The sequence below is a fragment of the Natrix helvetica genome, assembly GCF_964273705.1.
Source record: "Natrix helvetica genome assembly, chromosome: 1".
NCBI lineage: Eukaryota > Metazoa > Chordata > Lepidosauria > Squamata > Natricidae > Natrix > Natrix helvetica.
This window is the reverse complement of record NC_138548.1, coordinates 19,888,813-19,910,645: the sequence shown is the minus strand read 5'-3', so window position 1 is coordinate 19,910,645 and position 21,833 is coordinate 19,888,813. Positions and strand designations below refer to the sequence as shown.

At 45.5% G+C, this 21,833-nt stretch overlaps 1 protein-coding gene across 1 annotated transcript in view; it reads left to right on the top strand.

The window, feature by feature from the left end:
* PGPEP1 (pyroglutamyl-peptidase I) overlaps positions 1-15,440 on the top strand; it is a 44,573-nt gene extending 29,133 nt beyond the window's left edge. The window contains exons 3-5 of the mRNA XM_081932274.1: positions 2,999-3,115; positions 7,603-7,835; positions 8,832-15,440. Of these exons, the coding sequence (XP_081788400.1) occupies positions 2,999-3,115; positions 7,603-7,835; positions 8,832-9,024 (543 nt within the window). The 3' untranslated portion in view covers positions 9,025-15,440. The remainder of the gene's footprint in view (positions 1-2,998; positions 3,116-7,602; positions 7,836-8,831) is intronic.
* Positions 15,441-21,833: the final 6,393 nt, after the last annotated feature.

Sequence of the window (21,833 nt, the reverse complement as noted above, 5' to 3'; positions counted from 1 at the left end):
ACACATTTGTAATTGGTGCCTCTTCAATTGGCAATGTTTTCGTGGCTGGGGAGGGCTGTACTTGTGACTTATTCGTTTTAGCGTTCCTGGCTTGTGCCAGGATAATCTGAAGGGCTTGTCCAATGACCGTTGCATTTTGCTATTCACCTTAGTAAGACAGAGGGGGGAAAAAGCAAGTGAGCGGTTTTGTTGCTGAGCAATATGATCCAGTTTGATTTGTGGGCTGCAGCATTGAGGCCTGAGAGCTTCCCATTCTGGCTCAGCCCATAGGCCAAATCTTCTGAGGCTTGACTGGGTCATGCAGAAAATGAACTGTGGCCCAGGGTTTCGCTTATTATTTCAGGAGCCTGCATCTTACAGGGCAAAAGCACCAGGGTGTCCTTTACTGGTAGTCCTCAAGACCTTTCTGTTTGTGTCCGTCCTTCCATCCATCCATCCATCCATCCATCCATCCATCCATCCATCCATCCATCCAGTATCTAGCTAGCTAGCTAGCTACTGTACCTACCTACCTACCTACCTACCTACCTACCTACCTACCGTGTTACCCCAAAAATAAGGCAGGGTCTTATTTTCTTTTGCCCCACGAAATATGGCCTTGGGCTTATTATAGGGGGAGGGCTTATTGTTTTGGGGTTGCCGGGCAGCTGCTCCCTTGTGAACTGGCTCCCGAAGAGCCGGGCACAGCCTCAGGGGCGAAGCAGCCATGAGGTGACCAAGCTCACGAGCAACCGCCTGGCAAACCCCCTCTCCAGCCGGGCAGAGCGCCATTCACTGACCTAGGGGGTATCCCTAAGGCGCCGAGGCACGTGGCGCTCTGCCCGCTCCCCAGCTCCCGCGGCTTGGCACATTTGGGATACCCCCCATGTCAGTGCATGGAGCTCTGCCTGGCTGGAGAGGGGGGTTGCACAAGCACCTGTTCCACCCCCGCCACACTCCGAGCATAACTTCTTCTACGGGCTTCCAAACTCCAAAACTCGGCTGCAGAGTCTTCCAGCAGCGGCCGCTCTAGGAGTGTGCTCTATGGTAGTGGGCCGGCTGCTGGACAGAGTCTTCCAGACAGAGAGTCTTCCAGCAGCCATTTCTCCTCAGTTCTCCTCAGTTTCTCCTCAGTTCTAAGTAGCTTCTCTCCTTGATTAGTTTCCACCCATTGCTTCTTGTTCTACCCTCAGGTGCCTTGGAGAAGAGTTTGACTCCCTCTTCTTTGTGGAGGGATCTGTGTATCCTCCAGATGTCTTGGTTTTAACCCTTATGCATATCAGAAGCCAGATATCCACCATCCCAAAGTCCACCACACACCTTCCTTTCCAAAACACTGTTATTTGCTTGTCTTCTTTGGATTTACTTGTTAACTAGTCACATCTGCCTGATTAATGAAGAAATATTTCTTTAATGCGCTGTTTCCCGAACCTTGGCAACTTTAAATTGTATGGATTTCAAGTCCCAGAATTCCCCAGCCATCATTGCCTGCTGGGGGATTCTGGGAGTTGAAGTCCACACAGCTTAAAGTTGCCAAGTATGAGAAAACCTGGTTTAACGGGGGGAAAGGGAGGGAGGGTCGTCCTTATTTCCGATACTTCTTGCTGCAGTTAACGCTGCTATAATTTTTTTTTGCTACTGTATGCTTTATGGGATAAGTAAAAAATTAAAGCCTCCCTTGAGTTGAACGTAAATCCTAGTAACTTCATAGAATGCTCTTCTTTGTAAAAGAAAAAGATAGTTTTCCTTTTGGTGAGACGTGCGTCTTTGACTTCTAATTATAGCTCTGATCTTTCGTGGGCATCTCTAGCCAAATCCTAATTGGGCTGAGCCCTATTTAGGTAGTGCCACCTGCTGAGACCAGCAAGGGCATAAGCAGCATAAAACAGTCTTCCTGGCTCAGCATTTGATAATTAGAAGTAGACGGCCACTGAATATTATGAGTTCCTTTTAGCCCATGTACCCAAATAACTATGGTTGGACCTAAGTGGAAATCATAGAGTAGAATAGATTAGAGTAGAATAGAATAGAGTACAGTACAGTACAGTACAGTACAATGCAATACTTTATTGGTAAAGTGTGATTAGACACAAGGAATTTGTCTTCGGTGTATATGCTCTCAATGTACATAAGGAGAATAAAATACATCAAGAATAAAATGCTACAACATTTAGTGATAGTCAAGGTTAATAATAAGCTAAATTGTACTAGGAAACAAATAAAAACAATATAATTGAAAGATACAAGCAGCATGGTTATAGTCATAAGCAGGGAGAGATAGATACTAGGAAGGAAGAGAAGAATAATAGTAATACAGTCTTAGTAATTATTGACATTGTTGTGGAAATTATTTGTTAAGCTGAGTGATGGCATTTGGGGGAAAACTGTCATTGTGTCTAGTTGTTCTGGTGTGCAATGCTCTATAGCGTCGTTTTGAGGGCAGAAGTTGAAACGTTTTATGTCCAGGATGTGAGGGGTCTGTAGATACTTTCACAGCCCTCTTTTTGACTCCTGGAGCATACAGGTCCTCAATGGAAGGCAGGTTGGTAGCAATTGTTTTTTCTGCAGTTCTAATTATCCCTTGAACTCTGTGTCTGTCTTGTTTGCTTGCAGAGCCAATTTAAAGGACACGTATGACCACGTCTCTTGCAGACCAATCATATGTGGCTCAGCGACCAATAAAAACAACAACATAAAAACACATCACTTTAACCCCCTGTTTCAACCCCATCCTAGCCCAATGCTTGGGGGAAGACCCAGGTTTTCACAGCCTCCAGCCACCGCCCCTCTCCCCCCCAATCTGAGGTATGGGGCTGTTCCAAAGGGCTGGGGAAGCTACAGAGAAAACACATTTCTGAGATCCTTTTAGGTCAGGGGTCTCCAACCTTGGCAACTTTAAGCATGGCAGATTTCAACTCCCAGAATTCTCCAACCAACAAAGTCCCCTGTTCTAGACCCCTGTTCTAGGTGACAAAGTATTTTGAAACCTTTCTCTCCCCCCCTTTTTTTCCCCCCCCAGGAGTTGGAGAAAATGGGCCTCGGAGAGGATGTGGATCTACACGTCTACGAGATTCCCGTTGAGTATCAGGCTGTGCAGAGGCTCATTCCCGCCCTATGGAAGAAACACAGCCCACAAGTGAGTGAAAGGAAGTGAGAACAGTGGTGAGGTTGAGGAAGACCAGTGTCAGGAAACTGGCTCAGTTTGCAAACCCCTGATTTTTGAGGCGAGGGGACAATCCTGGGGGGACAAGGGAGGACCCTGACTGGAGTGACTGCTTTGGCCTCTCACCCACTTGGCAGAAGATGGGGGCAGGTTTCCTGTTTGACTCATTTCTCCAGGGTGGGCACGTTCTGCTCTCTTCCTCCCATTCTGGCAATGCGTAGGGAGAAGACTAAAAAAGAACTATCTTTTGGTGACTGAGAGCAGCACATTCTTTTTTTTTAACTTGGGGGCAAGAATTAAGCATTTCAGTGGGCAGAGCTGGACGGTATACCTCCACTACCCTTCCCTGGATTTGTTCTACCTGTGCTGTGTATGTTTTAGAAAGCAGACAGGATTTGATGATTTTTAAGAGGAATGGGGCCAAAAGCAATAGAAGGTGGATTTGTTGGGTGTTACCAGTGGTGGGCTACACCTCTTCTGTAGGTGTGGCCTGTTTTGTGGGAGTGGCTTGGTGGTCATGTGACTGGGTGGGAGTGGCTTGGCAGTCATGTGACTGGGTGGGTGTGGCCAACTTGCAAAATGTGGTGAAAGTCACTTAACAACGCTCTTGCTTAGCAACCAAAATGTTGGCTCAGAAACTCTGGCATTTGAAGCACGCAAGTCTTAAAGCTGTCAGGTTACAAGACCCTTGCATCCCTAACCCTTTAGAAAACAAACAAACCCAGAGGTGTGCAAACTTGACAGCTTTAAGACTTGTGGACTTCAACTCCCAGAATTCATACGTACGTACGTACATACATGCATACATACATACGCAATTTTTATGACTCACCAGCATCTGCACCTATAGATAAAAATATGTCAATAAAATGTACATTCATTTCACTGTCTCCCATCTATGATCCAGCTAGAAGTATTCATCCATTTTCATACAATTTTTTTCCACATTTAAAATGACCTTCATGTTGACAATATTCATGTTACATTTAGCATAAAAGATAGGTAGTGGATATTGCATATCACACATTTTGTATATCATCTTAAAACATGCTCACTAAATATCGGAATTCCATATGATACCCAACAGAAAATTATTTTTCTTATAAAAAAAATTGTACTGAGAAAATGGAATTAATTCATTGCATCATATTGTTCTTACCTTGATATGTACTTTTTAAAAAAAATTAAGATGAATGATAATCTAACTAGTTTCCTCCTCTTGCTTTCTTAATGTTATCACATTTCAGAACCTAAAAATCCTCCGGTATTTGATCAACCTCTTAAACCAGTGACAATAGATTAAGGCAAGATCCTGCAACTTGCTTGCCATGTAGTTGGATCATAGCCCATTAAGATCCAGTGGCTCAAAGCTGGGAGAGAGCTTAGATCAGTGTTTCTCAACCTTGGCAACTTGAAGATGTCTGGACTTCAACTCCTAGAATTCCCCAGCCAGCGAATGCTGGCTGGGAAATTCTGGGAGTTGAAGTCCGGACATCTTCAAGTTGCCAAGGTTGAGAAACACTGTCTTAGATCCTCTGATAAATGCAGCTTCAGGTTGGGAAATGGAACAGCTCTCTTAGAGATCCAAGCAGTTACTAAAACTGATTCTGCGGAATATGTGTGCAAAGCCTCAAACGCAGCTGGAAGTGATTCTTCTAAAGTCAAAAGTGGCAGTGAAAGGTACAGTTAAATTGAATATTTAGAGAGAGAACAACAATTCAAAGGCTGCCTGATCCTTCATCGCTTGCTCGCTGTTTCACCCGCCCAGATCGCCTTGGCGCCACTCTGGCTACCTACGTCCGTCCTCGCCCAGCAGCTGTGGCAACGTCGTCAAGGCAAAGTGGCTTGGAAGCGAAGGGGCCTCCGAGCCCTGCCTAAGAAGCGGCAGGGCCCTTTCCCGGCCGGGCTCTTCCCTCTCGCTCTTAATCTTGATTATGTCACTGCAGCTGCCGGGCACGGACGGACGGAGGTAACCAGAGCGGCGCCGAAGTGGTCCGGGCGGGCAAAAGAGCGAGCGAGCGATGGAGGATCAGGCAGCCTGATCCTCGCTTGCTTGTTCACTCGCTGGGAGGCGCGGAGAAGAGCGCAAAGTCCAGCGGAGGCAGGATGGTTCTCAGCGCTCCGGGAAGCCGCGAAAGCGACTGGGGAATGCCAAGAACCTTCCTGCCTCCACTGGACTTCATGCTCTTCTCCGCACACTCCTCGCAACTGCAATAGACGTCCAGAAGTGGCGGGGGCTGTCGGGCTGGAAGCCCAGGCCCAAATAGCCCCAAGAGACGCTTCTGGACGTCTATTGCAGTTGCGAGGAGTGCTCGGAGAAGAGCGCAAAGTCCAGCGGAGGCAGGAATGCAAAAATGACGCCTACTACTCCCTTGCAAGGGGAGCGAAGGAAACCTCCTGGGTCTCCGCTCCCCGCCTCACCTGTCTGGAGCTACCAAAAGCTTTAGACTCTGGTGGTGGTGCTGGTTTCCTGCCACTTCGGTGTCCCTGAAAGGTGACTCCGCATTCCCCCTTTCCTTCGCCCTTTCTCCCTTCAAAAGTTGTGAGGCGCTTTCTTAGTGCCGGTTGCCCAGCTGGCACAGCCCCGCGCGGGCACCTCCTCCTCCTCCCTTCTCCTCCTCACTCCCCAAAGGCTCTTCTCCTCCTTCCTGGAGCTCAGCGGGAGCCGGGCACAAGGGATGGGAGGCTGCTTTTGAAACCACTCCTTGGAAAACTTTGCCGGGAAGGGAGTTGAGGAACTGGGGGTGGGGGGGCGCCCTGGAATGCCCCATGCTTTGCTGGCGGCCATGCCTCCTAGGCAAGTTCAGGGAGGTCCTAGGAGGCCGGCCGCAACACACAAGCTACCACCCGCGAGCGGCGACGGAACGGCCGGGGGAAGCGAGCAAGGGGGGCGGGGCAGGCGCTCCGTGAGGAACCTCTTCTAACCGGTTCGGTAGATTTGTGGAACCTCTTCTACCAAAGAGGTTAGAACTGGCAGAAACCCACCCCTGTTTCCCTGAAAATAAGATCTCCCCAGATAATAAGCCCAATCGGGCTTTTGAGCGCATGTGCTGAAAATATTGCAACACAGCAGCAGCCATGAAGTGACCACGCTCACTGCCTTATGCACCTCAAAACTAATAAGACTTCCCCGGAAATAAGGCCAAGTGCTTATATCGGGAGTCAAAAGAAAATAAGACACTGTCTTATTTTTGGGGAAACACGGTATTAGCCATTGTATCTAAAATAAAGCATCAGTCTCAGTTTGTCTCAGAGCTGGGACCAGGAATGATAGGAGAAAAGTTCTATTCCGCCTTGCTTTTTAACTTCTGGGTTTGATTTAGCCTGTAAGTCGGCCATCTGCTCAACTACTGTATTTTTGGGAGCATAAGGTGCATCTTAAAAAAAATTTTTTTTTAAAATTTACCTCTTCAAAATCTTGGTGCGTCTTATATTCTGGTGCATCTTATACTGCAAAAAATACGGTACATAGATCCATGATCTGATCAAGCAGGTCTCTTGCAATATTTCCAGCGTCAAAGCAGCAGTTTACGTATGACTTTATTTGCTTGTTTGCATACCACCTTGCAAAACAGCAAAATTTGTAAACTTTAACTAGAGCAAGATATTGAACCACCCTAACCATAAATACACTGTAAAACCCAGTAGCAGCAACATTGAACAGAACAATAGATAAACATGCTTAAATTTAGAACCTTTAGAGAAATCTGGGTCTCCATATAAGAAAGGAGGCGAACCTTAAAGTCATGTGGCCACAAGCTAGTTAGGGCTTCAAGGGGCAAAAGTAGCATTTTGAATGGACTTTAGATTCAAATACAAGCACCACCACCCCAAAAGGGGGGGGGGGGAGGGAGTATATTATGACTGCATTTCCCAGCAATCTTTAAAGGCTAGGGGAGAAGGGCAATTGGTTTTAATGGCTTAGGCCCATGGTAATCCAAAGAAAGAGGGAAGGAAGGAAGGAAGCAAGGAAGGAAGGAAAAGAGAGAAAGGAAAAGAAAAAAGAAAGAAAAGAAAACAGAAAGAAAAAAGAGAGAGAGAGAAAGAGAAAGGAAAAGAAAAAAGAAAGAAAACAAAAAAAAGAAAGAAAGAAGAAAGAAAGAAAGAAAGAAAGAAAGAAAGAAAGAAAGAAAGAAAGAAAGAAAGAAAGAAAAAGAAAACAGAAATACTGCAAAGGGGGTCATGGCACACGCATATAGAGTGGCTATATTTTCTTGGTGGTAGAGGGAGGTTGAGTTTTGTTTCTTTTTTAACCAAGGTCTGTGTCTTTAAGGACATGCACTATGATTGCATGCGTTTCCTTCTTCCAGATGGGAGGAATGTACACGCCAGGGATTATTTGGAAAAGATTTAAGGGCATGTTGACCTCAGGTCGTTAGTTTGGCTCTCAACTGTGCCAGTTTCATGAACCTGCTTTTCCACTTCTGCAACAGAAAGCTTTTGACTTGTTTTCAAAACAGCTTGTAGTTCACGTGGGACTGTCTGGCATGGCCACAACGGTGACATTGGAAAAATGTGGCCACAACGTGGGATACCGGGGTTTGGACAACTGCCACTTCTGCCCAGGTTCCGAATGCTGCATTGAAGGGGGCCCAGAATGCATTGATTCGATCGTCGACATGGATGCCGTGTGCAAGAGAGTCTCTGCATTGGGACTGGATGTCACAGTCACGATATCAGAGGATGCTGGGCGGTATGAAGCGGAGAAGAGAGGGCAAGGGGGTGGAGGAGAGTGGGGGTGGAGAGGGAGACAGTTTGAGGTACAGGCAATCCTCGACTTACAACCATTCGCTTAGTGACTGTTTGAAGTCACAACGGCTCTGAAAAAAGTGATTTATGACCGTTATCACACTTAACGACTGTTGCAGCATCCCGATGGTCGCATGATCGGAATTTGGGTGCTTGGCAACTGGCATGTATTTATGATGGTTGCAGTATCCCGGGGTTAACGTGATCACCTTTTGTGACCTTCTGACAAGCAAAGTTAATAGGGGAAGCCAGATTGACTTAACGACCACGTGATTCACTTAACTGCAGTGATTCACTTAACAACTCTGGTAAAAAGATTGTAAAATGAGGCACAACTCACTTAACAGCCGCGTTGCTTAGCAGCATAAATTTTAGGCTCAATTGCGGTTGTAAGTCAAGGACTACCCTGTAGTCTTTTTATACCTTTCCTAAAAATATTTTTTGAATGGTGTGTAAATGTGGTTTAGTTCTATATATCTGTTGATGGCTGAGTTGTCTGAATGCCAAGCTTCCAGGAATTCCCTAGCATTTTTGGAGTTGGTTTGGCCTAAGGTGCCAATAATTGAAACGGCGGTTAAGTCTGTCCAAGTGTTGTGAGATTAAGGAGTCACCTTATAGAGGAGATGGCCAGCATAAACAATTTAATGAAGGAGTTTTCGTCATGAATTCTGCCTGCTGATTGGCATTCATTGAGGCACTTGGATTGCTTACATTGCCTAGTTGGGTAATGAAACAATTTCAAGCAAATAGACAAGTTTAGAGAGCACTAAGAACTCCACCACTCAATTCCTGAACTACAGATATTCACTTCTGTCGAAGGGTAGAGGAATGAAATGCCATAATTCATTGAACTGTATATCTTTGTAGGCTTTCAAATGCAAGGGCTTATAAAGTTTGCTCCCTCTTCCCTGGCTGAAGAATCTCATTGTTCTTCTTGCAGGTACCTGTGTGACTTCACGTACTACACTTCCCTGTACCAGAGCCACGGGCGATCTGCATTCGTCCACGTGCCTCCCTTGGGAAAACCATACAGCGCAGAACAGCTGGGCCGTGCACTCCAGGCCATCATAGAGGAAATGCTCAATGTCTTAGAACAATCTGAGAGCAACATCAACTGTCACAACGAACATTGAACTCGGGCCAAAGTCCCCGCCTCTTTACTTTCCTCATGGTTGCACTTCCAAAAACTTTTTCTCCTGTTCTTACAGAATCCCAAGCTGGCAGCGTCCATGTAGAGGATTGAGAACAGAAATGGATTCCTGGCACTCTTGAGGAGATACATTGTGGGAGATCCTCCTTGGCTTCTCTTTCGATTCCAGCCAAACTAGCTCTCGTTAGCTTCTCGGGGTCCCCATGGGTGGTTCAGGTCCTGCAAAGATCGTGGATTGAGAGGATCTGCCAGTTAAGGCAACTGCTCCAGTTGTCTGATGAGCTCCAGTTCAATTTCGCAAGGTCTTTGTGTTTTCAGAAGGACAATTTGATGGTTCCACTCAACTTGTAGCGGTGCTTTCGGTTCAAAATGTAGGACCCTCACAGGAGGTGCTGTTCCCTTTACAGGAAGATGTATTGTACATTTGCCCCGGAAGCTTGGAAGATTTTTTTCTTCTTCACTGCTTAAAACAGATTCCTCCAATTTATATGGTAGAGTTCTGCTCTTCATGAGGAACGCTTGGGGATGGAAAGAGAGGCGGGAACATTTCCTTTAATTGACACCTCATGCCAAATCTGTTGATGGCTTCTTTTTTAAAAAAAAGACCAGATCTCTTTGGATTTTGCCTTTCCTGATTTCTGTAGCCACCCATTGGTCTGAAATGCAGAACTTCTCTTCTCGCCAGCTGGCTTAATGTGCCGTAGGAACTGGCCTCTTCTCTCCCACCTACCCCCAAATAGCCCTACCATAGCTATCTTTCCCAGTGCCTCAAAATGAGATGTTGCTCAAATATCCTTGTGTACCTTAGGAAAATAACACGGTACATATCCTTTTCTAAACTTTTCTGCTCTGCTGGGGAGGGATGAGACTCTGGATCGAGGTTAGGATTTTGGCTTCTGCTTTTGCTAGGAGAAGAGGGTGAAGAGTTGCTGGCACCATCTCCTGCCTGGTGAAGGCCTCTTTTGCTTCAGCTCCTGTTTCTGGGCAGACGTGCCCATGATTTCTTCAGCAGAGTAGTTCTCCAGGAATTTCCCCTGGGCTCTCCCCTCTGTAATGCTCACCCAACGGTGGCCCTTGCCAGCTCTGTAGAAAACAATGCTGCACTTTTTACCTAGATGGGATTAGAGTATAGTATGCATTCAAAAGATTAAAGACTGTGGGGTTTTGTTTTGTTGTTTCTTTTAAAATGAGCAGTGTTCAACTTCACTCTAAACAGGGAGACTTTGGGAATGAAGCAGCAGGAAGCAACTTGTATGGCAGAATGGAGACTCAGCTACTCTATAACCTTGGACAATGGAATTGCCCGATAAAACTGAAAAGAGAGCAACTTTTGCTAAAAATGGTCTGGTTTAAAATGAAACTGGTTCTTCTTCGCTGTAAAATCATTCTTGTTTGAATCTCTCTTTCTCTCCCTCCCTCCCTCTCCCTCCCTCTCTTTAAACTAATTGATCCTGCTTTTATAGTAACTCTCAGTGAGAGCTGCCTTGTGCTTGTCGGCTTGCTAACCCCAGTGGTAATCTGGTTGCAAGACAAAGGGCTGCTGGAATTTGAATGCGTGGCCGTATTTTGAGACAGTCTTATGTGAACTTCATCTGTACCCCTTTTCGGGTTGCTAAAGTTGCTCTTAAAACTTGTTTGCATACCAGCGTCTTACACTTGCATTCAAATTCCAAGCACCCTTGAGTGTGGTAAGTCAGCCAACTTCTTCTGTTTCATGTAATAATTTATTTTATTTAATTTTTTTTTGTCCAGATGTGATAACTTCTGTGCTTCCCCCCCCCTTCCCCCTCCCCGGTCCCCACTCTAGCAAAGGTGGGGTCACGGCATAGAGTCTGCATTTGTTTTTTAGATTTGCAAGCAGTCTTCTTCCTTGGAACATTTTGTAAGTAAGATGGCAAACTGTGCAAGGGGCCTTTTGCCCCCTTTTCTTAAAAAAACAACAATACACACACACACAGCAACGATGCAGTTTGAGGAACAGAGGGCTGCTGTTTTTAGTTCTAATAAAGTGTAGCTGTGAAATTTATATAATCTATTAGATGGGTGCAGATATGCACATTGTATAAAGGCTATCTCCCTTTGAAATGATAAGAATAGGTGACCTGGATATTTTTTTTTTCTTTTAAGATGTGAAGTGGCTTAACATTTAAATGGAAGGAAAGGTGGGTTGTTACAATTAAAAACCTCCTTTGAGGGGACCAGACCTTTTTTTTTTTTAAGAGATAGTTACCCTTACTGGAAATTTCTCTCCCTCATTCTTCCTTTCTTAAAATTGCATTTTCTTTTTATCGTATGTTTGCTAAGGAAATGGGATTTTTCAGGCTTCACTGCAAAATCCTTTGCAAGGTTGACTTGATTTCAAAGACAGCTTCTTGGAATGGTGTGAAGATTTGCCCGCTAGCACCGTCTCATCCTGTGGATTTGACAATACTTCAGTTTTCAGACAGTCACCTGTTGGCAGTGTTTCCCAACCTTGGTGATTTTAAGATAGCAATAGCAATAGTGCTTAGACTTATATACCACTTCCCAGTGCTTTACATCCCTCTCTAAGCAGTTTACAGAGTCAACCTATTTCCCCCAACAATCTGGGTCCTCAGTTTACCCACCTCGGAAGGATGGAAGGCTGAGTTGACCTTGAGCCAGTCAGGATTGAACTCCAGGTTGCGGGCAGAATTAGCCTGCAATACTGCTTTCTAGCCACTGCGCTTCCACGGTATGCTTGCTGGGGAATTCTGGTAGTTGAATTCAGATATTTTTAAATTGTCAAGATTGGAAAATGGTGCCCTCCAATAACCCCATTTCTGACAATATGAGTTCAAGGAAGTGCGTCAAGCATCCTGGTCTGTCCATTGTGACAGAAGGATTCTTCTGCTGGTCCTCTGCCTTCCCTTGGGTGTTTTACACTCATGGAACTTTTAGTCCCCTAATAATCACAGCATGGGGTATCTGTGTTAAGAAACGTTTGAATCCGTATCTTTTCTGGAGACCATGACGCTCTAAACGGATTCTGACTTGGAATGTGTATTAGATACATACAGGTAGTTCTTGACTTACGTCCACAATTGGGACCAGAATTTCCATTTCTAAACAAGGCAGTTGTTAAGAGAGTCATGCCCACTTTATGACCTTTTTGACCATAGCTGCTGCTTAGCAAAACACTGCAGTTGTTAAACGAATCATGCCATCATTAAGCAAATCCAGCTTCCCCCATTCTTTGCTTGTCAGAAGCTGGCTAGAAAGGTTGCTTATGGTGTTTAGAAGATCCCGGGACACTGCAACTGCTGTAAGTACATGCCAGTTGCCAGGTGCTCAAAATTTGTTTACGTGACCCTGGGAATGTTCCGATGTGAGAACTGATCAAAGCCCCTTTTTCAGGGCTGTCGTAATTTTTGAGCAGTCGCTAAATGAATAGTTGTAAGTCAAGGACTACTAGTATTTAGTATAAATAGATTAATTATTATTCGTTTTGCATCCCTCTAATTGACAACTTCAGTTACTGGGATGTAAATTATGATGGCAATCTGAAATATTTTTAATTAGCTGTTTTTAAAGCAAAATTCTTTGTGTTCAGTGCAGCACATGTAATTTGTTAGTATTGTATGCAAACAAATGCAGAGCTTTGCTCGGAAATTTTTACTGGGGTATTGGTAAATGTGTGAACAGACTATTCAATACTATCTTTAAAGTGTGTAAAACAGTTGAGAATGTTGAATTTGGCACAGGAAAGAGGTGTGCATGTAACCGAAAACTTCTCAAGAGACCTTTTGCCCAGAATTTGGGGAGGGGGGAGGGAAAACCAGGCTTTGGAGTGGTGTTTTCTGGTGGGAGGTATGGCGTGGCTCTAAAAACAGCAGCCCAGAGGACAGTTGCTTCTCTTAATGCACAATATGGGGTGCTTCTGAATAAATCATTTTAAGCCTTATTGTGGTATCAGCCTAGCCAAAGCCCCATAGAATGCGAAGGTTGTGGTTTTTGGGATCTCTCTGATTTCACGTGTTATCCCAGCCTGTAGAGAGAAGTTTAAGAGTGGATAATTCTACTTTCCAGCCTCTGACCCTATGGCTGAGTTCGGGATCAGAACCCTGGATTATGCCTGCTGCAGCATGTTTTTTTTTCTTCCTGGTTCAGCTGCACCCCCCACTTCCAGGTGTGCAGGCAGTGGTGGGATTCAAATAATTTCTCTGCCCCAATGACTAGCTGGGTAGGCATGCTCGGTGATCATGTGACCATGTGGGCGTGGCCAACTCAACGTCACTTAGGTTGATGAGCGCTTCGCCTTCGCTGTTACAATGTAATAAGGGTTAACCGGAGAGGCAGTTTCTGTAATCAGGGCAATAAAGATTAGGCTAGAAACAACACCAGAATGTTTCCTTCCTGCCTTCCTTACAGGATTAGCCCTGTAAAGTGGGAAAAAATAAGATTTCTTCCAACAACCAGTTCTCCGAACTGCTTAGAAAATTAACAACCGGTTCTCCTGAATAGGTACGAACTGGCTGAATCCCACAAATGATGCAGGGGAAGATTTCTTTATGCCATAAATTTGAGGTGTTGCTCCACTTCACCAGCTCTGATTGGACCTCCATGTCTCTGGTGCTTTTCTAATGAAAATGTTGTCTGGCTAGCTTCCACAATAGGGGTTGTCATAAAGGGTGGGTGGGAATGGACAGGGACTGGTGAACAGCAATTAGATCCTCGGCACAATGTCCTCCGGTGAACTTTCCCATCGGTTGCAATCTTTCACACTGCTAAACCAGAATTTGCCTTGCTGAACAGGCAGACTCAGTCTAGCAGCCTTAGCAATGTAATTATTACTTGTTCGATAATTCCTAATCTTTTTGTCACTATCCTGAAAAAATAGGCGCCACTTGAAAACCAATCCCCTAATTCATGGAATGGCACCTAGGACAACTTTATGACTTGTGGACTTCAACTCCCAGCATTCCTGAGTCACCAGCCCTTGTTAAAGTAATCAGATTTTGTAAACCAGCACTTAAACATGAGTTTTAGTTGTTGCTTCTTCCCAACTTTTAGAATGGGTTTATAAATCACACTCTGCTAACTGTCAAATACAGAACACTGTTCATTCCTTAGTAGGTTATACTTACTTAAAGGAAACCTATTTAGTCAGAGCGATAAAATTACCCAGCCACTACAGGTAGTCTTCAACTTATGACTGCAATTGGGACAAGAATTTCCATTGCCTCGCAAGATGGTTAAAGGGTGTCATGCCTGATTTTATGACTTTTTAAGTAAATCACTGCCATTGTTAAGGGAATCACAGGGTTGTTAAGCAAATCCAGCTTCCCCCATTGACTTTGCTTGCCAGAAGGCAACTGGAGAGGTCACAAATGGCAGTCACATGACCCCTGGGATGCTTTGACCATTGTAAATAGATGCTGGATGCCTAACACCTGAATTTTTGATGACTTGATCATGGGGATGCTGCAGCAGTCATAAGCAGGAAAACTGGTTGCAGGTCCCTGGTTTTCAGTGCCGTTGTAACTTCGAATGGTCACTAAACAAAACCAAGGACCGACCACACACACACACACACACTCCCTACAAAGAGTCCACTGCTCAAAGAGATGGATACCAAGCAGCTTTCCCCGAGCTGATTATCCATTTAATTGTTGCAGCCACCACCTTGGGCTTTTGCCCATATGAGCCGCAGTGGTTAGAGTGCAGTACTGCAGGCTACTTCTGCTGATTGCAATTTAGCAGTTCAAATCTCACCAGGCTCAAGGTTGACTCAGCCTTCCATCCTTCTGAGGTGGGTAAAATGAGGACCCAGATTGTTGGGGGCAATAGGCTGACTCTGTAAACCGCTTAGAGAGGGCTGTAAAAGCACTGTGAAGCGGTATATAAGTCTAAGTGCTGTTGCTATATGCTGCAGACACCTCCGGATGCCCGTGTTTAGACTCCAGTTCCAGAGGATTCAAGCAGAGTTTCCCTAACCTTTGGCAATGCATCAGATTACCTCTCAAAACGCCACCTGGCTCATGTGCCTGCCCTTTGGGTCTGCAGCTCCTTGGAGACTGACCATCTGTTAAAGCTGCCGAATTTTGTCAAAGTCTGGAATCCTGACCTCTATATCGCCCGAAATGGTTTTGTTTTCCTTTTGAGTTTTCGGGCTTTGTTTTCATTCTGTTTTCATCTCCTCAGGAATCTCTTTTTCATTAAAACTCCGGACCTTTTGTTTCACCTTCCCCTTTTTACGGCTAACTAGAAAATGTAATTTATTCTATAATTTCCCCTGTTTTGTTTTGTTTTGTTGGTTTTTTTGCGAACCAGTTAATTTTAGGGACAGTTGTTTTCTTTCCATAGAAGAACCGCTGTCTTCAATACTAAGCACCTGCATATTTTTTAATGGTTGCATTAAACTCATTTTATTTAATCAATTAAAAAATGAAGTGTCCTTTCTGTTTTTCTGCTTCACTTCTTTCTGCCGCTCCCCTGGTTACATTGACCGGTTCTTAACGTTTCAGGCGTTTTCTTCAAATTATTCATAAACCAAAAGAGGCCGCCTAACTGAGGAATGTTGTCAAGGAATTGAACAGCTACTGCCCAAATGAAGTCAGAAGCACTGACACAAATTTGTAGTTTTATATGAATACATTTATTTAACATATTTACAGCAGACCAGAACACCATGAGGTAAATCAAGCAGCATACAGACAACACAGAAGGGAAAAAAAGCGGGGGGAGGGGGGAAGGGAAACTCCCCCTTTATACTTGAGCAACCAATCAGAATGTAGATTGCCTCATAACACAAGTGAGTACTCTCCAATCAACTGCAACTGTGTGCTTTGGCCCACCGCACACCACTATCCTAGCTACTAAACTTAATAGTCTAACAAATGTTAAATTTGTTTTGGGGTGCAGGCTGAAAAGGGCTAGTAAAGAGATTATTTTGTTGCTGCCCGATGCTTAAATCAACCTAGAATTTGCAGTGACTTAATGGAAATCCCCATGTAGTTTTATTGGCATAAGTGCAGAAACAGTTCATCACTTACAGAATGTTTTTCCAACTGCTTTGGCTAGTCCACAGCCATGGGATTTCGTGTGTGTGCGTGCGTGCCCTGTCTGATCCCATCTGATTCTGCTTAGTTTTGGAGATCAGCCAGGTGCTGCTACCTAACAGAATAGCAGAGTTGAAAGGGACCTTGGAGGCCTTCTAGTCCAACCCCCTGCTCAAGCAGGAAACCCTATAGCATTTCAGACAAATGCTTGTTCAAACTCTTCTTTTAAAACCTCCAGATGTGGAGCACCCACAATTTGTTGAAAAAAGTTATTCCACTGATTAATTGTTCTCACTGCCAGGAAATTTCTCCTCAGTTCTAAGTTGCTTCTCTCCTTGATTAGTTTCCACCCATTGCATCTTGTCCTGCCTTCAGATGCTTTGGAGAATAGCTTGACTCCCTCTTCTTTGTGGCAGCCTCTGAGATATCGGAACCTGCTATCATGTCACCCCAGTCCTTTTTATTAAACTAGACATCCAAATCCTGCAACTGTTCTTCATGTTTTAGCCTCTGGTACCTTAATCATCTTTCTTGCTTTAGTTCAGGGGTGTCAAACTCTCCTTGTCATGGCGTTGTCACATGACGTATTGGGACTTTTCCCCCCTTCGTTAAATGGTGCGGTGTGGCCAGCGCATGATGCGTCCAGCCCATGGACCGGGAGTTTGACAGTCCTGCTCTAGTTGTTACCTTGGACATGAAGCTATTCCATTAGAATTTGATGGTTGTGTTGTTGAAGGTGTCCAAGTGGCCGAAACGGCAGAAAGGGAAGAGAGATGCTTGTCCCCCTTTTCTCCTTTTCTCAACATGGCACCCCTGTAGAATGCGATATTGAAGCTTCCCCCTTGATCTCCAGAGGGGAGCAGTCCATGGAAAGTTGCTCTTCAGCACTAGTGATCAATTGCATACTTTTAAGCTGGCCCCAGGTTTTGTAGGGGAAATTTTCAGGTTAGGCCTTTGAAGACGGGTGTGTTTGAGATGAACTATGGTTAACTAGACGCAAAGATCTAATTCAGCCCTCTGCAAATGTGGATGACAACCATCCATGAGAAGACAGCAAATGACAGATGGCACCACCAGCTTTGGTAAAGGGAGCATCCAACAAGGCCCAAGAAATGTGCTGTGAATGCCTAAATAGCAAGCCTAGGCATCATGTTCTGTCATTAATGCAGGCTTCTATCTCTTGTCTAAATGAAGGAAGTCTTACTTTACCAGGAACTTTATTCATCCATTCTCCTTAAGCTTGGAATAATTTCTTCACATCCACCCATTCTTAAAATCTGGGTTTTCCCCACCAGTGAGTGAAGGACTCATCCAAACTTGCCCCATCATGCAACTGCCCCATTGCCTGTTCCTTAAAGACATGTCATCAGAAAACAGATGCCATCTCATCACCAGCCAGCCAGTATCCCATGCTTTAGGTGTAACCACGGAAAAGTGACATTTTCCCCTGCGGTCAAGCAAAACATCCTGGGCAGATGTTCAACATCTGTGCAAAAAGACAACCAAGCTCAGAGAACAGGAGGAACCCAACAGAGGAAGATGTTTTACCCAAATTAGTTTCATCACAGCATTTATCTTCTGGCTGCTGGAAATCGTGCAATAGTTTTCTTGGAATGTTTTTTTTTAAAACAAAAGTAGACCTTTAAAAGTTGTATCATGATTTTCAGCCCCCCAGAACCAAAGACTCCTGATTTGGGGCTAGTTAGTGGGAGAAAACTCTTCTTTCATGGAGTTGCCAACTTTTAATCTTTGGCTGGAAAGCTACCAATTGCTGACCTGTATCCATCCCTCATTGCGAAGGTGCATCAACACACATGGTTTCATTGTTCAAGGGATCTAAAAAACCACAGATTCTCAACATACAACCACACTTGAGCCTTGCATTTCGATTGCTAAGCGAGGCAGTTGTTAAGTGAGTTGTGTCCAATTTTACAACCTTTTTTGCTGCAGTTGTTAAGCAAATCACTGCAGCTGTTAAGTGAATTATACAAGCAAATTAAGCAAATCTAGCTTCAGCCATTGACTTTGCTTGTTGGACGTTGGCTGGAAAGATTATAAATAATTATCACACGATGCCAGGACTGTGCAACAGTCATAAATACATGCCAGTTTCCAAGCCCCTGAATTTTGATCATGTGAGCATGAGAATGCCGCAATAGTTGTAAGTGCGAAAACCAGTCATAAGTCACATTTTTCAGTGATATAATTTCAAATGGTCACTAAACGAATGGTTTTGAATCAAGGGCTCTCCTTATGTATTCTCCTTCTCTTTTGGGAAAGAGGGTGGAAGTCAGTGGTGGATTGCAGGCAGCACGCCCCAGTACAGGCGTACCGGAGCCTGCCTGGAGCTCCTTATCTGTCCTTTAAAGCCTTCAGTGCTTCCGCACATCCGCAGGGTGGCTGGAGCGTCGCGGAAGTGTCGCTGGCAGGTACGATGCATGCGCATGGCACACGCATTCATGTGGATGATGCCAGACCCATTCCAACCGTACCGGTTGGAACTCGATCTGGAACCCACCACTGGTGGAAGTATATTCCGCTTGCTGTTTGGGTGAGCCCAAAGCTACAGTTGGATATTGTGTTTTATGGTTTGGAATGTTCTTAGCATGATGCTTGGGCTTTGCACGTGATGTGCTTGTAGTACAGTGTTTGTGTTAGATACTTGTTCTAACTACAGTAGTTTCCACCAAGGTCCTCTGTTCCAGCGGGAACAGAGGTTTAATCCTATTGGTCAAAGGGTCTGACAGCTCCCTATAAAAGGGCTGCTGTCAGACTCCACCTTCGCTGGATTGTTCTCACTTCTTGTACTTAATAAAGAGCTGTTGTTACCGTTAAGCCTGTGTGTGCCTATTCCATTACCCAATCTAACACTGGCGCCAAGGGTGGGATTGGAAGGCAACTAGGCGAACCAAAAGAGCTTAGCAATCCAGCAAGTACATCCAACCCGGAGCTCAGCCTGGCTTCGAGCAGCCACTTTTGAGCAGCAAACTCAAAATGCCCCCTGAACACAAAATGGCCATGCATGCCTCACCGTCTCCGTATGACCCAGTCACCAAGCACTGGGACTCGTACATGCTACGATTTGACTGCTTCCTCGAGGCAAACGACCTCATGGGCCTTTCTGAAGGCCACAAGAAGAACATGTTCCTCAGATACTGTGGCCGGGAAGTGTTTGAGATGGCGAAAGACCTCTCTGAGGCGACACCGCTGCAATCAGTCACCTAGTCTGTGCTCCAGCAAACATTGAGGACCCATTATGCCCCCAAGCCATCCAAGCACGTTCGCCGGCATGAGTTTAACATCAGGAACCAGAAAGATGGTGAGTCAATTAATGAGTATGTTGCAGCGCTTTGCAAGGCCGCAGCGTACTACGAATTCCGAGATCTGGACAAGCTGATTCTGGACCGCATAATTTGTGGCGTGCAGGACATTAACCTACAGAGGAGGTTACTCGCTAAATTTAACCTTACTCTGCAGAACGCATTGGATGAGGCCAGGGCGTCCGAATCAGCCGTCAAATCTACTGAGACTCTGCAGCGCCAAAGCACTCCACAAGATGCGCAAAAGAGTACATGCGTACATTGTGAGGCTGCAGAGCCTGAGAGCTCAGAAGGCGAGGAAGATGACAGCTGCCGCATGCGCAGTAACCGCTCCCAGCCAGCATGCAAATTCAAACCGCATCTCCTGCCTTGCGCTAGCTGTGGAGGAGACCATGCCAGATTGGCTTGCCGTTTCTGTGACACACTTGCCAGCGCTGCGAGCAAAAGGGGCACATCCCCAAGGTGTGCCGGAGCGAATTCCCTGCCACTGCCTGGCAGCCTAGAAACGCACAAAACCGCCAACAGAGGCCCAACCAAGGGGCCTGGCAGAAGCCACCACGGCGCTCAGAGGGCGACAATAGAGTCACCTACCGCAAGTCAATCGGCCAAGTCCGCACCAGGCGGCCAAAGAAGCTGAAGGCCACAGTCCTCATCGAGGACTCTCCATGTGAGATGGAGATGAACACCAGGTTATCACTGACCATCATGCCGTAGTCTATCCTAAAGCAGGCTATCCCTAGCCTAAAGAAGCAGCATCTTCGCACCCCTGACATCCGCCTACGCGATTACCAGGGAAACCGGGTCCCCATCGTGGGCCAAGGCACCTTCCAGGTGAAGTTCAAGCAGTTCAGCAGGAAACTCCCAGTGACAGTGGTCAGCAGCATCCTGCAGAGCCTCCTAGGGCTAGATTGGTTCCAAGCTCTGGGCCTAGAGGTGATCGGTATCAACGCCTTGAAAGACGACGGCGCTGAAGCCATCTTTAAGGAGTTCAAGGATGTCTTTGGCATCGGTCTGGGTAAATATGTGAGGACTCCAATTTCCTTTAGTTTGCACCCCAACATAGCCCCAATAAGGCTAAAACCCAGGAGAGTACCTTTTGCTCTCCGGCCCAAAATTGACAGGGAAATTGACAAGCTCGTAGGCCAGGGAATCCTAGAGACGGTCGATCACACACGCTGGGAGACCCCTATAGTGACACCTGTCAAATCTGATGGGTCTGTCCGCATCTGCACAGACTACAAGTGCACAATAAATAAAGCACTACAACAAAGCGCCTACCCTGTACCCATTGTACAGCACCTCCTTCATTCATTAGGCCCAGAGAAATTTTTTTGCAAATTTGGACATGGCACAGGCATACCAACAATTGCCTGTAGATGGCGCTATGATGGAGGCCCAAAACATTGTGACGCACAGGGGTGAAAATCAGCTGGCCAGCAGGAGGCATGCACACATGCGTGTTGGAGGTGAACTGGGGCGATGGCTTGTCTGCCGGCATAGAGACCTCCGTGTGCCACCTGTGGCACATGTGCCATAGGTTCACCATCACGGATATATGGTCTTCTTTACTAGAAGACCTCCAAGATCCCTTCCAACTCTGTTCATCTATTGGAAAGGAGAATAATGGTGCAGGCTTTCAGTTGGCTTCTATCCCCCATTTCATGCAAGCTTACACTGAAGGGCTATCCTGAGCCTGAAGCCATAATTGCATTGTTTAGAACAGGAATGGGGAATTTCTGACTCTTCAGTTGTTGGACTCCTGGCACCAATTTCTGTGACGTTTAGCCACGCTAACTCTAGCTAATGCAGTCGAACAAAAGCTTTTTACTTTAAACGGACCTTGGGGAAAAGACAGGGCTTGTTCTGCTTTGAACTAAACTTCCCACAATCCCCTGCCTTTAGTTCTGAAGAGCAGAGGCTCTTGGGTCCACCGTCCAGCATCTCTGAATGACGCCAAGTTGCTGATGTTGCATGTTCTAGCAAGTTGATGTGTGTTGCGCTTGAAGACCACGAGGTGGCGCTATTGCACATGGAATGCAAGCCTCTCCGTTTGAGAGGCAGTGATTACATATTTTCCTACCTGATTCATGAGAACGAATCTCTAGGGTTTAAAAGAGAAATTCTCCACTCCATGTTGCCTTAAAACTGTGTTACATCGAAAAAAGATGCATAAATCTGCCTGTCTAAATACTTTGGGAGACAAAGAGAGTTGCATCTGCAGTGGCAAGCAGAACCTACGGGATCTTGGCTGATCCCAAACCTGTGTAAGGTAAAATCAAGTTAGTACTAACTAACTAACCCTTTGAACATGTCCAGTGAGGAATTATCCTCCAAATAATTGATCATATTTTCAAACTTCTGTTACCATTAAGGATTTTTTCCCCCCTAACATCCAGCTAGTCTCTGATTTCTGACTGCACCTGCTGGAACAGTAGAGATTCAGTCCTCATCTT